Source organism: Manis pentadactyla, chromosome 5 (assembly GCF_030020395.1).
Source record: "Manis pentadactyla isolate mManPen7 chromosome 5, mManPen7.hap1, whole genome shotgun sequence".
NCBI classification, from domain to species: domain Eukaryota; kingdom Metazoa; phylum Chordata; class Mammalia; order Pholidota; family Manidae; genus Manis; species Manis pentadactyla.
In genome coordinates this window covers 163,813,631-163,829,555 of record NC_080023.1, presented here as the reverse complement: position 1 = coordinate 163,829,555, position 15,925 = coordinate 163,813,631, and the positions used below count along the sequence as shown (strand labels likewise).

The 15,925-nt window shown below is 47.7% G+C and overlaps 1 protein-coding gene across 1 annotated transcript; it reads right to left on the bottom strand.

Moving 5' to 3' along the window:
- Nucleotides 1-3,288: 3,288 nt before the first annotated feature.
- On the bottom strand, nt 3,289-11,344 carry R3HDML (R3H domain containing like). The gene is made up of 5 exons (XM_036900950.2): nt 11,087-11,344; nt 8,461-8,579; nt 8,217-8,349; nt 7,018-7,133; nt 3,289-3,646 (listed from the first exon to the last, which is right to left on the bottom strand). The coding sequence occupies exons 1-5, from the start codon at nt 11,342-11,344 to the stop codon at nt 3,514-3,516; spliced, it is 759 nt and encodes a 252-aa protein (XP_036756845.1). The 3' UTR covers nt 3,289-3,513.
- Nucleotides 11,345-15,925: the final 4,581 nt, after the last annotated feature.

The following is a 15,925-nucleotide window of genomic DNA, read 5'->3' as shown; positions in this document are numbered from 1 at the left end:
TTCATCTCCTTCACACCCTCTCCCAGTCACTACAAAGCCCCCTTGATTCCACTTTTTAAACATCTCAAAAATGTATCCATTTTTCTCGGCTTCCAGGATCATCATCTTGATCTAAGCCACCCTTTTTTCTCACCTGGATCACTGACATAGCCTTTTTCCTGGGTCCCAGCAACCGCCCTGGCCCTGTCAAATCTATTCCCCATGAATACGGCTGGAATTATCTTTCAAATGCAAATCTGACATGTCATTCCGCTGTTAGAATATTGCTGTACCTCTTCATTGTCCTCAAGTGAAGTTCCAAGACTGTTCATGACCTGGCCCCTGCCTCCCTTCCCAGGGTCATTTCATGCCCTTCCCCCCCCACACACACACAGCAGGTCTTCTTTTAGTTCTGATATGATCCCCAGCTTTCCAGCAACATTTTCATCACTGCCTCAGAGCCTGACCAGCTTCCCTTCATTAAAACACAGCCCTCTGCAGGAAGACCCATGTGACTACCCATTCTGGTTTAGCCTGCACTCAGAATTCCCTGTTCTTCTCCAGGGGGCATTTACTTCCATTATAATAAAGTATTTGTATTCGTCTTCTGTTGTACTCCTGACTAGTCCTTCTAGAATTACAAGCTCTGGGAACACAGGAACGTTATAGATCTCAGAGGTGGATAAGCTTTTTCTGTAAAGGACCACACTGTAAATATTTTAGGCTTTAGGTGTACAGACCCTTGCAGCTACTCATGTCTTCTGTGGAAGCCTGAAAGCAGCGATAGACAATGTATAAACAAATGAGCATGGCTGTGTTCCAATAAAACTTTATTTACAAAAACAGTAGTGGGCCAGATTTGGTTTATAGGCTATAGTTTGCCCACCCTGATCTATATATTAATGACCATTATGCTCAGAGTGGCACTTTTATAGCACTTACTATTCCAGGGGTTTTCCTTGTATTCATTCATTTAATGCTTCAAATGATATCATGAGACAGATACTATTAGTTTCTGCATTTACAGGTGGGACTGAAGCCCTGAGAGCTTGCAGTAACTTATCCAGAGACACTCAGCCACCAAGTTAAATATGTATCTGGGTGGCCTGGTTCCAGAGCCTGTGCTCTTAACCCTCCTGGTTGGTGAATGTATGAACAAATGAGCTATCAAATAAGATTGGTGCTATGTAAATCTTCAAAAAGTATAAAATACTACAGAGGTTTGAAAGTTGTTACAGATTAATTGCCGCAAAAACTTCCCTTTCACTTGGAACAGCAGCTTAACAAGCCGGGTCCTCTGGGCAACCCCATTCACCCCCAGGTCTGCAGGCCGCGGCGTGGCCAGGATGAGTGTGGCCAACTTGCTCATTTCTCCTTTGGTATGGGATTGTCTCAAAGGCAGGTCAGAAATGGGGAACTCAGGAGGTCATTTGGAGTCCCCACCCTACAATGGCACGTTTTGCTTAATTGTCTCTGCCTTAGACCAATCCCTGAGTCTCTCCCTTCTTGGCTGAGAGGCGAGAGTGAATGGGTTAAGACATTGGGCTTGTGGATCATATAAACATATTCAAATCCAGCTTCTTAGGCTCAGTTTTTACATCTGTAAAACAGGGATAGGAAAGGTATCTATCACTTAAGAAAATTGACGCTTCAATGACATTAAGGGTATACCAAACAGTTTATAAGGGCCGGTGGTGGTTGTTCTCACTATCCTGGTATCCAGGGCACAGGAAGGCCATGAGGGGCAGTCAGACTACACAGGCTTTGGGTCAGATGAAACTGAGTTCAAATTCCACATCTGCTCCTTACTAGCCATGGATCTTATGCACACCACTTAGTTCAGGAGTTCACATGCCCCTTAAATTTCTGGGACAATTTGGGACATTGACATAGGGCTGGCAAGCCTTTGTTCCCCCCCATATAAAGACATTAAGAACTTTAAAAAAAAATCTAACATTTATTATTACCATTGTTTTATAAATGATAGCACATTTTAATACCCTCCAATAAAATAAGAAGGATACAATTCAAGAATAAGGAACTTAACAACAGTGTCCTTGTTTCTCTTATTTTATACCATTTGGAAATGGACACTCACCCTATCCTTCATTTTTCTCATGTGTAAAAGGGAGTGATGACACATATTCACACACGTGTGCGCTGGTCTGGACACCACGCCTGGTGCCAGGTGGGAGCTGAGGGGCCATTAGCCCCCTTTCCTGGTCTTCCTCTGGAGCTGGTTTCCCCCTCATTTCATCTCCCCCTGCCTAATTCCCTTCCCTCCTCTTTGACCCTCCTGGGAGTAGAGTGAGGAAGGGAGGGACCAGAAAGAGCCACTGCGTCAGATCTCAAAGGACTTTATTGCGGCGGGGGTTGCGGTGGGGAGGGTCGGGGGTGCTGACGAGCACAGGCCATGGCTTACATGGCTTAGGTGCAAATAACCGGACGGAGAGAGCTCACTCCATCCAGGACACTGCAAGGACTCTGGGAAAGGGGCTGTTCTCCGTCCAGGTCTGTTGCGTGGAGGCTCTCCAGCCAGGCAGGGAGTTGGCCCCAGCAGGAGGGCAATGTCTGAGGGAGAGATTTTACTATCTCTGGAGACAAAAGGACTTTTGTGTGTTATGATATCTGGGTGGGGTGGGGTGAGGTGGGGAGAGGGAAATGGTTTCTGGGAACGAGAGAGATTCTACGAAGAAAGGAAGTGGGGTGGGGGTGGGGGAGCAGGCGGGGGAAACAAGCAGAAGAAAGAGAGGCCAAGGTGGGGAGACCGAGTGACAGAGAGAGAAGACAGGCCCAGAAAGGGGGGTCCCCAGCTGTGGTTTTGACTCGGTCCCCCCAGAGAGGGGTTGAACAGCCTGCAGGGGGTGTCCGAGCCTGAGCTGCAACCTGGGTGCTGGCGCAGACAAGCTGCCGGCGCTCAGGAGCTCACACCCCGTGGCTGAGCCTCGGTGTCCCCATCTGTAAAGGGGGTCCTGTTCCCTGTGGTGGCTCCAGCAACCTGCAGTGGGAGTGGGGTGTCCACAAGCCAATGTCAGTGATTTTTTAAAAGCTTGGACTTGAAATGCATCCAACTCAGGGAAGGAACCCCAGGTCCTCCAAGGCTCCCAGAAGCTGGTCGTCTGTTACCGGATGAATGGAGGTGGGCTTCAGACTAAAGATGATTTAATAAATACTTTTCATTGGATGACAAAGCCTTGTAGCTTTGAAACTTAAGAGTCCCCAAAACTGCTGCTGCCTTTGTTCCCCCGGGCCTGGCTCTCTGAGAACTGAGTCTGTTACGGAGGCAGAGGTCCACAGAAAAAGGCCTGAGAAAAGAAAAGCGTAACTGAGGAAGGAAGAAAAGGAAGGAGGTTGTATTCTTCTGACAGATGCTGGGCATTTAGGAAATGGAAGCAGGAGGGAAAATTCAGATCGACAGAGTGAGCCCGGTTCCTGTCGGTTAAAAAAAAGACAATTACTCCCTGGCCTGGTCTTTGGGGAGGGGCCCGGAGGAGGGCAGGCCCGGCTGGTAGCCCACCCGAGCCCAGGGAAAATTCAGAACCGCAGAAGCCTGTTGGATCTGAGCCCAGAGAAGCACATGTTGCTATTGCAGCTGCCTTGGTAGCTGGGGGGGCAGGCGGAACATGGCCTCCCCATCTTGTAAGGAGCCTCGCCAATCCAGTTGCCCCTGGAAGAGAAAAGGTCCCAGGGAGATGGGGTTGGGAGACAGAGGAGGGTTACATGAGCAACCGGCACCCAGGTTTCCAAATCTCAGCGCCACCACTGACTGGGCACGTCCCAACTGCAAACCTCGGTTTCTTCCTCTGTAAAACCAAGAGGCTTCCCTCTCTCCCAGGGACGCTGCCGAGATGAAATAATGGAGCCCTGTGTGCGTGCACCTAGCACCATGCCTGGCAAATGACTCCCCAGTAAGTGTTGATTTTCTTATTCCCTCCACCCCCACCTCCCCTATTCCCCACTCAGGCATATCTGAGTTCTGGTTCTGGATTCTGCCACCTGCCAACTGGTGACAGGATAAACCACCTCATCTCCTGAGCCTTGATTTTATCCTGTGAAAAAATAAAGGAAATGGTGTCCATAAAAATGATGTGAAAACACCTTAACTTTTAATAGTGCTGTGCAAAGAGAGCCGAAATATATGGATGGTGAATGTAATTCAGTCACGGGGGCAAGGGCTTACGAAGCCTTGTCGTGCTCACTGCTATTCATTTTTTCCACGGCCTGATCCCAGATCCTTCCTACCTGCTCCTGAACGAATCCTCTCAACAGGACGTGGCTTTTTTTCAGGGAAGGACAGGGAGTTACCGCTTAGTGGTTATGGAGTTTCTCTTTCAGATAATGAAAATGTTTAAGAAATAGGATGATGGTTATACATTGTGAATGTAATTAATGCCACTGAGCTGTACAGTTAAAAATGGTTAAAATACCAAAGTATGTTATATGTATTTTACAACTGTTTTTAAAAAATCTACCAAATCTACTGTTTTGGTAATCTGCCAAAACTCGTTGAATTGTACACTTCCAGTGGGTGAGTTGTACGGTATGTGAATTGTATTTCATTAAAACTGTTTAGAAAAAAAAAAAACACCTTTGTCCTATTCTCCTGCTCAAGAACTTTTAGTGGCTCCCCATTGCCTATTCAGGGATTGACAATTTTTAATGTAAAGGGCCAGATAGTAAATATTTTAGGCTTTCAGTCCAAATGTCTCTACAGTTTGAAGGCAGCCCTAGATAATATGTAAACGGATGGCACGACTGTATTTCAATAAAACTTTACTTACAAGAAGAAGCAGCAGGCCTAAGTATGGCCCTGGGCCACATTTGCTGAGCCCTGGCTTGTAGAATCACATCTACAGCTTTTGGTCAGGTCTCTAGACCAGCTGGCAGGTCCAGATTACATAGCTCACCTCCCCACAACTCTCTTCTCCATCCCAGCCCACAGATGTCTCTTTTTCTCCTTCTTTCTTCCTCAGGGTCTAAAGTCATTCCTCTGGCTCTTGCTTGTGGCTGCCTAATGATCTTACCACTGGCCTGGAGTGTTAGTTATTTTTGCCAGTCCCACTGCCTTATTTTCTCACACTTCAAATGAATATTCTCTGTGGGCAGCAATGGAATCTTTTTTCTCCAACAATGATTGTTGAATGACTGGAAATAAAGTTAGTCAAAGTGCCTGGAAAAGTTTGCATTTCTGGTTTCATGCAGGACTCATTCATTCATTCAACACTTCCACACACTTCCAGAGCATCTGTTGGGCCTCAGGATTTGTACCTGATGTTGTGAGTCCTCTGAAGTTTGGGGACAGGGAAAGTGAATGGTGGAAACACTTGGGGTGATGGAATCAAAGTCATTCTTTTTTTGTTTAATTTAACCACTTGGAAAAAAAAGTTCTACTGCTTTAAAAAAGCCAAAGGGTTGAAATCACTGTAGTAGAATATAGAAATGAGTCAGTCTATATCCCACCCTCAAGGAGTTTCTAACCTACTTATAATCATGGCCACCACTTATTTAGCATGTACCATGGGCAACTATGACTATGATCCTCTGTGAACCAGGTAGCATTAGCCCTATTTCAGAAGAGGAGACTGAGATCCATAGAGATGAAGTGACTTATCTAAAATCCTCATGGGTTTTAGATAAGTGGGTTAGGGCTGAGAATAAAATCCAGACCTGGTAATAACAATAAGAACAACACATATTCTAAAATTAATATGAGCCCCGGGGTGTACCTGTATCAGCTCACATAATTCTCTCAACAGTTTATGAGCAGGTATTATTTTCTTCCCATTTTGCAGATGAAAAAAAAACAGGCAGGGAGAAGCTCAGTAAAATGTGAACTCTGACAGTCTTTACTCCAGAGCCTAAAATTCTTAATAACTATACTATTAATATTCAATGCCAGAAAAAAATTGATATATCAGCAAGTTGGAAAAGTCCCCTAAGCTGTTTGTAACAGAATTTGGTTTGTTGTATTTTTCCCTGTCTGATAAAGCTGGGTTATAATATGGTACTTTGTCATTAGATGTCACCATCTAACAAATAGCTTGAGAATTTGTGTTCAAGATACCAGTGACTTCAAGATTATCAGGATAGTATAGCTGACAGAAGGCAGGATTTGGAATCAAGGCTTTGTGTTTCAAACAGCTCTGCTACTTACTGGCTTTGTGACTTCTGGCAAATTACTTAACCTCTCTGATCCTCAATCTCTTAATATGTACAAAGGGAAAATGTATTCCCAGTATCCCTCCCTTTTTTTGTCTTCTTTCTCTCTTTTGTCTCTTCAATGAGATAATAAGGTGAAAGTATTTTGTAAATGGTCTAGGGCTACATGAGGGTAAAAGATGGTTATCATTTAATTTTGAAATTCTAAATATCATGTCTACTTAGAACCTTGTTTTTGTACGAGAATCTGTAATGTTCGCAAGTGTGTATACTCTGCGTGGATGGGAACAGCCATGCCCCTTGTTCTGCATTTCCAAGGGACTTGCGTATGAAGACCACTTGTGACCTCTGTCCCACCAAGCTGGTTGGAGAGTCTGGGAGAAGGAGCCAAGCACGCTCATGCTACTTTTCCTTTCTTTCCTCTGGGCTCTGCATGCCTGCAGGGAACATGTGCTCATGGTTCTTGGTCTCTCTGTTTCTTGTGATAGGCTTATGCGGCTGGCACTGCACTCGAAGGAAGAGGCCTGTGGTCATCTGGGGTTGCTGGTCAGTGGGTGTGCAAGGCTAATGCAAGAGTGAGGTATTTGCAAGCCCACTTGGCTGGCAGATCTAAACTACATTCTCCACTACTGACTTCTTCAGTGAGACTGCCTATCCACCTGACTTGGTCCTCTGTCTGTCTCCCAGTCAATTCAGAAAACTTGGGTAAAGAAAAAGGATTATGAATTGACTCTCAAACTGCCAAATTTTATGGTATTGAGCTTACTTAGAATGGAGGAAGGTCGAGTATCCTGTCTTCCTCTTCTTTGAATTCTGCTTGCTCTGCCCCAGGGTCCACCCTTCTTCCCAGAGCACCCTCTGCCTCAGGGCTGCACTTACTTAATGGCATAGTTGCAGACCAGGTATACTGCCTGGTGCCAAGTATCGCCCCAGACATTGATGCTGCCGCAGGTGTGGATGGCACAGCCCAGCCGACTGGAGGATGCCCACACCATCTGAGGAAGGACAAAAACAAAGGAGCTATAAGAAGGACTCAGTGGGGCCCAGGTTCCCTGGGCCTGGGGGCTCCTGGCCTAGGTACAAGGTGGGTGCATTAGGGGAGGTCTTCCTGATGGAGGCAGTCTGCCTCGTCCCAAGGTGAGGAGGTTGGAAGTACCTTGTACTATAATGTTTCTCAAACTTCGTTTTTTTTTCTACAACCAACTGTAAGGGATGAATTTTATATTGTTACTCTGTACACAAAACACACATGCACACACAGTTGGAACAAAAGGTTTATGAACCAATATTTAATCTTATCAAAAGTGATATATATGTCAATACTTGCTCTACTGTTTTATTACATTTCTTTCTTTTTTCCCTAGTGACCACTGTTTGAAAATTACTGTTGTATTGGAGGTTAAAAGACAAATTTTGGAGCCTTGGATCAGAATCTCAGTATCACTGGCTGTGTGACTTTGACCAAGTCACTTAACCACTCTGTGCTTCAGTCTCTTCTTTGGTAAAATGGATGTAATAATATCTCATGGAATGTCAGGAAGGTCATTTTATCTAGGCCTCACATTTCCTAGAAGGTTTCAAATTTGGATTTTTGACAGTAAGTCCAAACAAGTCCCACAGAGACTGAGATGGCTGGAAGAAGATACTTGTCATACAGCTTGAAGTTCTGTCCCATTTCTTGCAACATTATATTGCATGGCATTTTGATGTATGATAAGTGTTAACATATTCAATATTAGCATTCAAAATATACTACAGTTTTTGGCATTTCTTTTTTTTAAGACAGTGGGAAAATGCTAGAAAATGTTTGGATCTGTTGCATCTGAAAGCACTCTTGAGCTGGTCAGTATCTCCAATTCAGGGTCAAGCAATCTGGTCCACCCACCTAAGACACTCAAAACAAGATCCAGTTCAACTCAATTCAATATGTACATAACTTTCCAGGAATATGCTTATTATGTAAAAGGAAGTCCATAGGGGCCTCTCTTCTATTTCTAATTTCTGTTCCACCACCTTCTTTTTCTTCTGAGCTACTGAGATGTGTTCTCCCACAGCCTCTAGTCCTGACCGAGGGGTACCTGGGTATAGTGGGAGCACACAGGGCCGCTGCAGCGCCAGGGGCAGTGCGGGTTACAGTCCCTCGGATCTGGAAACAAGTAGTGCTGCTTCTCCTCAGACCAAGACTGCATGAGATCCACCACTGAGCCATACCTGGGAAGGCAGAGAAGATGGGAGGCACTGAGTGGGAGAATGGGAAAGTCCCTCTGCCACCAGTTTGCTGGTTGCCCTAGTTGAATGAAGGGAGGGCAGAAGGTCACTCACCCGCCAGAATGGATGGAGAGGTTCTGGCCCACATATCTCATCAGCTGTGAGGGCCCATGGGCCCAGATGCACTGGGTGGCCCAGGCCTCAGCCGTCCTGGCCAGCCGCTCATCCCAGACCTAGGGCCAAAAAGGTCATGATGTTGTCCGGGGAAAACACCCACCATCATCCCAAAAGTATATGGAGGTTCACGTTTACCCGGTGCCATTGCTCCCCTACAAGGTCCACAGCAAGTCCACAAGGAGCAAGACCCACACTGGGTCTCTGGCTCCTCACCTGATGCCCTTGTGCCCTTGCTGGACTTCAAGCCTGGGGCTTGCTGCTCTGAGTGGGGTCCCAGGCTACCTGTCCAGGTGTTCATGGCTGTACCCAGAGGTGACCAAGCCCAGGATGACAAGAAGATGACTAAATTTTTATTATATTTATTGTGTTTTTCAAATGTGTTTCTTTCACATTAAAAAAAAAATGTGGTTCAAATAGGTGTTTTTGAATAGTGAAAACATGCACAGTTTAATAGGCAAGATGTCCGGAGGAGGAAAGGTAGAAAGTCATCTCTGTCTTACACTTGTCCCCGAGCCGTCCTGCCCCCTAGAGGCAACAATGACTATGAATTTCCTGTGTCCTCTTCCAGGAATGCTGTTTCTATGAAAGCATGTGTATATACAGATACATGGTTATATATATATTATACATGTAAAAAATTACCCTTAAGATAATATTATATATATAATTTTTTTGACAAATGGTACATGCCAGGCGTTCTATCAGACACCTAGCTCTTTTTACTTAACAAGTAGGTTATCCTAGTGATTAATCCACATCAGTGTACAGAGAATGCCCTCCTCATCTTTCTTAACAGCTTCATAATTTTCTAATGTATGAATGCCCCAAGTTTTATAACTTGAAAAAGCATCACTTAAAAAAAAAATACTAGTTCCCTTCCACTCAGGCTTCCTGGGATTCTCTGAGATATTCATTTGTTTTATTTATCGGTTCAGAAAATATTCAACAGTATTTCTAGGCAGTGAGGATGCACAGTTTAGCAAGGAAATGGGGCATTAAATAATCATCACAATCCTGGTGAGTGTGAGAATGTGAAAGAAGGGACTGGAACTTTCTGGGGGCTGTGGGTCAGTCAGACAGGCCTCCCGGAGCAAGGGGTATTTAGTCAGACACCTGTCTTGTGGGGCAGATGCCAGCTAATGAGGAAGAAATGGTGATACAAAAGAGAGGTCCAACCATCTCCACAGGGTTGTCAGCCTCATACTCTTTTAGGGAAAGCAGAGGAATGTGTCCTTTTTGCTACAAAGGGGTAAACTGAGGGCAGGGGCATGCTAACATCAAACCCACACTCACTGACCCTCCCCAGGTCCCCTGGTGAGGCATTTAGCTGTGTTCCACAATGCAGGCAATAATGTGTGCCTTGCACACACAACTGGTGCTCAACAAATGTGTCATTGTTTGAAAAAATGGAAGGCCTTCCATGTGTCAGTTGCTGTGTTAATACATGAGTGAGTCAGTCAATGAACAAATAAGTGACTCCCCCACCTCTAGTTGCCTGCCATGCCAGCTCCTGTCCCCACCCCTCCCCAACTCCTTATTACCACCTGACACTGTATTATCCATATATTTGGGGGTTGATGCTTGTTTTCCAACCTCCCCAGTGAAAGGGAAGCTCTGTGAAGGAAGAGACCTCATCCATCCTGTGCTCAGCAGTGTTCACAAGGTTTAGCGTGGTGCCTGGCTCCCAGCAGGAGTTAGAACACAAGTGAATGGACACATTGCAAAAGTATAAGAATTCTCAGGCTGTTGACTAGCACATATTTGTCTTGGAGGAGGTGGGCTGGCAATCTTTCCCTGAAGAAATCTGTGGGTGGGTATGAAGCCTATCTCCCCAGGCTGGTTTGGGACAATGGTTCTGAGGGAGTGGCTGTGATAAAGGCTTCTGGGGGACTGGGGTGAGAGCCTCTGGCCCTGCCTCTTTGAGGGTAGGCATCCCAGCCTCCTCCACCTGTCAGCGGCTGGTTTTCCTCAGCCTGAGACCCCCAGGTACCCATCCCTGCTGCTCCAAACTCCACCTCCACAGGCTGGAGGAGGACGGTCTGGGTGTGTCCATCAAACCCCTGGGGCAAAGAGACAATACCCTGGAAAGCTCTAGCCACCCACCCCCTGCAGGTCCCCAGTGGGGAGCCAAAATTCTTGGGCAGGGTATTGTGTCAGTTAAGACTACAGCCTTCAGCAGCAGATAGACCTGAGGTTGGAATCCCAACTGGATGATCCTTGGCAAATTAATTTCTGCATCTCAGTTTCTTTTATTTGGAAGATAGAGATGATAATTCCCACCTTGAAGGAAGAGGAGTACCCTCAAGGTAATGTATAATGCCTAGTGCACAGTAGATGCTCTATAAATAACAGTTCCTCTGCCCCTGCCTCCCAGGAGGACCTGTGCAACCACCTTCGTTTTCTTATCTGTAAAATGGGCAGAATTCCTGCCCTTTCCACAGAGCCCAGATTACCCAAATACTGGCTAGTGGGGCCAGACTGGCGAATGGTCCAGCCCTTCCAAGATTCAACTGAGTCAACTGGCTTTTGCTAGGAGGGACACTGGGGACAGCATGGGACTCACCATATATTCCATGTTGGCGGCAGGTGGGTGTACACTGGCCCGGATGTGGTTGTGATAATCCAATAAGGCATTCATGTCCCGAACAGAGATGTGGCGCTTCTGCCAGTACCGGGGCGCCCCCAGAGCACTCAGGGGCTGCTCAGCTGTGCCCTGTGTCCGGGCCAGTGCCAGGGTGACATTTGGCATCAAGGCGTTCACTGTTTGGCCTGCCCAGAAGAGCAGGCCTGCCAGGCCCACCGTGCCTGGCAGCAGGGGCATAGCTGCGTGGGGGGGGTCAAGTGTCTGCTTCGTGCAGTCAGAGCCAGCTGCCTGGATGGGGGGAGCATGAGGGTATTAAACCACGAGTGTTCTCTGGCATTGCTAGGCAGAGGATGCTACACCTCAGAATTTGACAAAGACCCCCTAACTCTGCTCTGGTCCAGGTGCCCGAATACCCCGTCCTTCTCACCGCTGTGGACTGAGTAGGACTGAGTGGATTGGGCAATGGAAAGAAATGCCCAGACAGCAGCTAAGCCAGACCAGGTCCAGGGGTGGCATGATGCTACCACATCAATGGTTCTATGAGGAACCCGGGCCCCACCCCACCAGCCCAGGAGACAGACACCAGTCCACTCCAGCCTGGACCCCTGCTTCAGCAATCCTGCTCCAAGTGGGACCCTCCCTTGGAGGGGCAGGGCCGACCTTCCCCAAGGCAGAGTGCAGGGTCCTCTCACCCCTAGTTGCTGCAGTTTTGAGGTTGAGAGCTAGACACAGAAAATAACCAGATGGCAGAGAAAAAGAGAGGCAGAGAGAGAAAGAAAAACAAGAAACAGAGAAAAAGAAAATGAGAGATTAAAAAGGTGACTGTGGAGAAAAGAGATCAGAAGAAAAAGAATGAAAGAAACAGAAAAGCAGAAAGAAACGAGAGAGAATGAGAGATGATAGGGGAAAACAGAAAGAACAGGGGAGAGAGAGAAACAGAGGCAGAAAGACAAAGGGAAAAAGAACAGAGAGGATGGAGAGAGAAATAGACTTAAAGCGAGCAGAGCCACGGAGACCAGGCAGCCGGCTCCCCAGGGGCTCGTACCCACAGCGGGCAGCCCAGGCTGGTGGCAGGAGGCGGGAGGAGGCAGGGGGTCTGCAGACACCCTGGCCGTCCTGGCAGTGCAGCGACTTTAACAGTCCCCTGGGAGCTGATGGCCTCTGACGTCTGTGGCCCCACAGCCCCCTCCCCTTCCAGCCGGGCCAGACTTGGAACAGAAGCTCCGCCTGCCCGTCTGTGGGCTTTGCTCTCCCTCCCTCTCACGCCTCTGCAGTTCCCGCCGCCACCTGGGGTGTGCAGGGCTGGGGCTCAGATGCTGGTCAGGGTAGGGATGCAGCAGAGACCTCCAGATCCCAGGAGGAAATACTGCCCCCCACCTCCAGAGTCCCCAGATCCAGTGGCTTCTCTCTGCCTTCCAGACTCCAACATAAAGACCACCTTGCATCCACAAAGTATTTTCCGATTGTTTTCCCTACAAAAGCCCCAGCCTCTGAGTAGGCAGTTAATATGGCCCCATTTAATGAGCACCGGGCGAATGCTTTACACACACAAGGTCAGCCAACATTAAGAAGCAGGCACTACAGCTCCCCATTTCCCAGATGAAGAAACAGCCAGAGAGGTGAAAGAACAAGGCCACCATCAAGCCAGCCCGACGCTCTAGAGCCAGGATTCAAATCCAAGTCTGACTCCAGGGCCTGTTAGTATATAAAAGATAACATTTTTGTAACCAAACCAATATAGACACACAAGGAAAAAACCTAGGAGGATATTCACTCGGATGCCACTCAAACACAGCACCACGGAGTCTATTTAACTAAGCCCTTGCACCTGGGTTCAAATCCCCCCTATCACTCACTAAATTGGTGTCCTTAGGCAAATTATTCAGTCATTCTGTGACTCATCTGTCAAACGGGGTACCTACCTTACAGCACTTTTGCAAGAATTAGATGAGTGAACATTTGTGGAGCACTTTAGAATCGTGCCTGGCACACACTATGTGCTCTGTAAGTAGGTGTGTGTGTGTATACTCGCATGAGTATGTATATACTTATATGTGTGTGTAAGCTTATGACAGTTCATGTGCCATGTATATACGTGTATAGATACATGCATGAGCATGCAGATGTCTATCCCTGTGTGTGTGTGTGTGTGTGTGTGTGTGTGTGTGATCTAAACCTTTTTGGTCTCTTGAGTTGCTGTATTTCTGGATTAAGAAAGAGTTTAATTTTATCCTCTGACTTGTATTCCCCACAAACAACAAGCAATACTTTTGTAGATTTACAAGAAAGCTGTTATATAAAAAAACCAAAGTTGAAGCATTTGTAAGCCTTCAGCCTCCTCTTTCAGGGACCTCTGAGAATCCCACCTGCAGCAGAACCCAGTCTCATGGGGCCAGGCTGAACCAGGTGGTGATGCAGGGCTGGGGCCTGGTGAGGGAGGGCTGGGGGTCCTCCCCAGACACAGGGAATTCCCGCCATAGGGAACTGCCCAGCCTCAGCCTCCATGGCCCAGACAGTGCCAGCTGCCAATGCACACACTTTCCTGCTGGAGTGGCCGCCCCTAGCACAGGCACTGACTGCTGGGCACTGGGGAAGGTGGGGCAGGCACAGGCAGTGATGGGTGGGGGCTGCCAACCCTCACCCCTATGAGGCTTTCCTACCACACCAGAAGGACAAGAGAGACTGGCTCCACTCCTGGCCCATCTCTGCCTCCAGCATGCTGGGTGTCCTAGGGCAAGTCTCTATCCTTCTATCCTTCTCTGGGTGTCAGACACCCCACCAGAGAGACTGGACTAAGGGCTCTTCTGCAAGCTGGGATCCACAGCACTCCAGAGGGAGCTCTGTAGCCCCAGGAGGCAGACACAAACAGCCTTGGCACTTTCAAACCCAGGAGTGTCAACAGTTAACCCCACTCTCTCAGAATGCTTAACCCGAACTTCTGGTATGTAACCAGCACTTGCCTTGGTTTGGAGCTTCACGTCATGGCTCACTTGGTCCTCACGGTCCCATTGTACAGATGGGTGTACTTTGAGGGAGTAACCCCACCCATTGTACAGATGGGGATACTAAAGCACACAGAGCCTCAGTGACTTGTCCTAGGGCCTGGAGCTTCTTTGTGTGGTGACTGGGGTCTGGCAGTGAACATCCTTGCACATTTACAGAATGCACATGCATCCGCTGTGCACATGCCTTGCACACTTACATGCACACGTACAAGAAAATGCTCCTCCCACAAATCACTGACACAGCTCGCCCAGCCCCTCAGATCCTTTCTATCATACACCCTCCAGTGCCCTTCCATAAAGATACAGAAGCCCACCCTTTACACATTTAATCACATTAGCACACGGTAGCTATAAGTATTTGCTCCTAGCTCAGTGCCCAGCGCAGTTTTAAGCACTTCACCTGAATGAGCTCATTCAATCTTCAGAGCAGCCCTATCGGGCAGGTGCTGTTATTATCATGTCCATTTTTACACACATGAGGAAACCGAGGTACAAAGAGGTGAGTCGTTTGCCTGGGGTCATACATCAGAGGGTGGGGACAGGCCTCCAGGCAGGCTGCCCAGACACACATCGAGGCAGGTATGGCCCCGTGGTCCAGCCACACGAAACCATACAAAACCGCCATCTCCTGTCCCACACATCCATATACCTAAAGGAAGCCAGAGGATGGCAAACACGGCGACACCCGTGGCCACTCCACCAGGTGGGACCTTCTCTGCTACCCTCGCTGACTAGGCCTGTTCCCAGGTTCACATTGACAGGTTGCTGTGGATACAGATGTCAGGGGTGGGGGCAGGAAATAATGAGGGAGAGCCCAGGTTAGTGTTCTGGGCTGCCATCTGCCTTGAGGGCAAGAACACTTTCTGACCCCTGGATTTTATCCCACTGGGTCCAGCAGTTGCTTCATCCTCAGCCCTACTGGAGTTCTCTCTGGGGTTGGATGAGTAAAGGGGAAACTGTTCTAGAGGGGGGTAGTATTTGACGCAGTATAGCTCAGCGGCTAACAATGCTGGCTCTGGATCCAGACTGGCTAGGTTCATGGCTTACTGTGCAGCCGTGCGTAAGTTACTTAACCTGTCTGTGCCCCCAGTTTCCTCATCTGTACAATGGGGCTGCCTCGTGGCATTGCTATGAGGGTTAAGTGAGTTAGTACATCTTATGACACTTAACACAATGCCTGACACAGAGTGAGCAGTCAATAAATGTCAGCTATGGAATTAATAATAGCAGTCAACTTTTACTCAGTACACGCTAAGGGCCACTAAACGCTGTAGGGGTATGATCTCATTTAAGCCCCGCTCCAGTTTCATGGGTTAGGCATCAGGATCTTCCTGCTACAGACAAGGTAGTGGAAGCTCAAAGAGGTTAAGTACACTGCCCAAGTTCACACAGCCAGTCCCCAGGGCAGATTGGGTTCCAGTGCCAGATCACTCTGATTCACGCTCCGCTACTCTTTTCGCTCTGTTAAGTTGCTTTTAAGAAGAGACTGAGGGGCAGAAGCTTAGTGCTTGAGAAAGCTAGGCAGCCCTTAGAGATCTTTTAGGTCACCCCTTCATTTGTCAGCTGAGGAAAAAGGTTCAGAGAGGTTAAGTGACTTGTCCAAGATCACAGAGGAACGGGCAGACTCAGGACTGCAACTCAGATCTTAGTTACTCCAAATCCAAGCTGGGGAAGGAGGGAACACGTGTGGAAAATAACAGCGGTGATCCAGACTCCAAGGCTCCTCAGGCCAAATGCCCCAGGCTCTTCCAGAAGATAAATGTAAGAAAACGAGAGGGATGGAGGAGGAATTTGCAGATACTTTAAAGATACA

Bases quoted from the DNA above. Each gene is read 5' to 3' on its own strand.
- R3HDML (XM_036900950.2), bottom strand. From the start codon at position 11,344: ATGCCCCTGCTGCCAGGCACGGTGGGCCTGGCAGGCCTGCTCTTCTGG. The intron at 8,580-11,086 runs GTGAGTCCCATG...TTTTGGCCCTAG, and splicing joins CCGCCAACATGGAATATATG to GTCTGGGATGAGCGGCTGGC. The intron at 3,647-7,017 runs GTAAGTGCAGCC...TTTCTCTTCCAG, and splicing joins GTCTGCAACTATGCCATTAA to GGGCAACTGGATTGGCGAGG.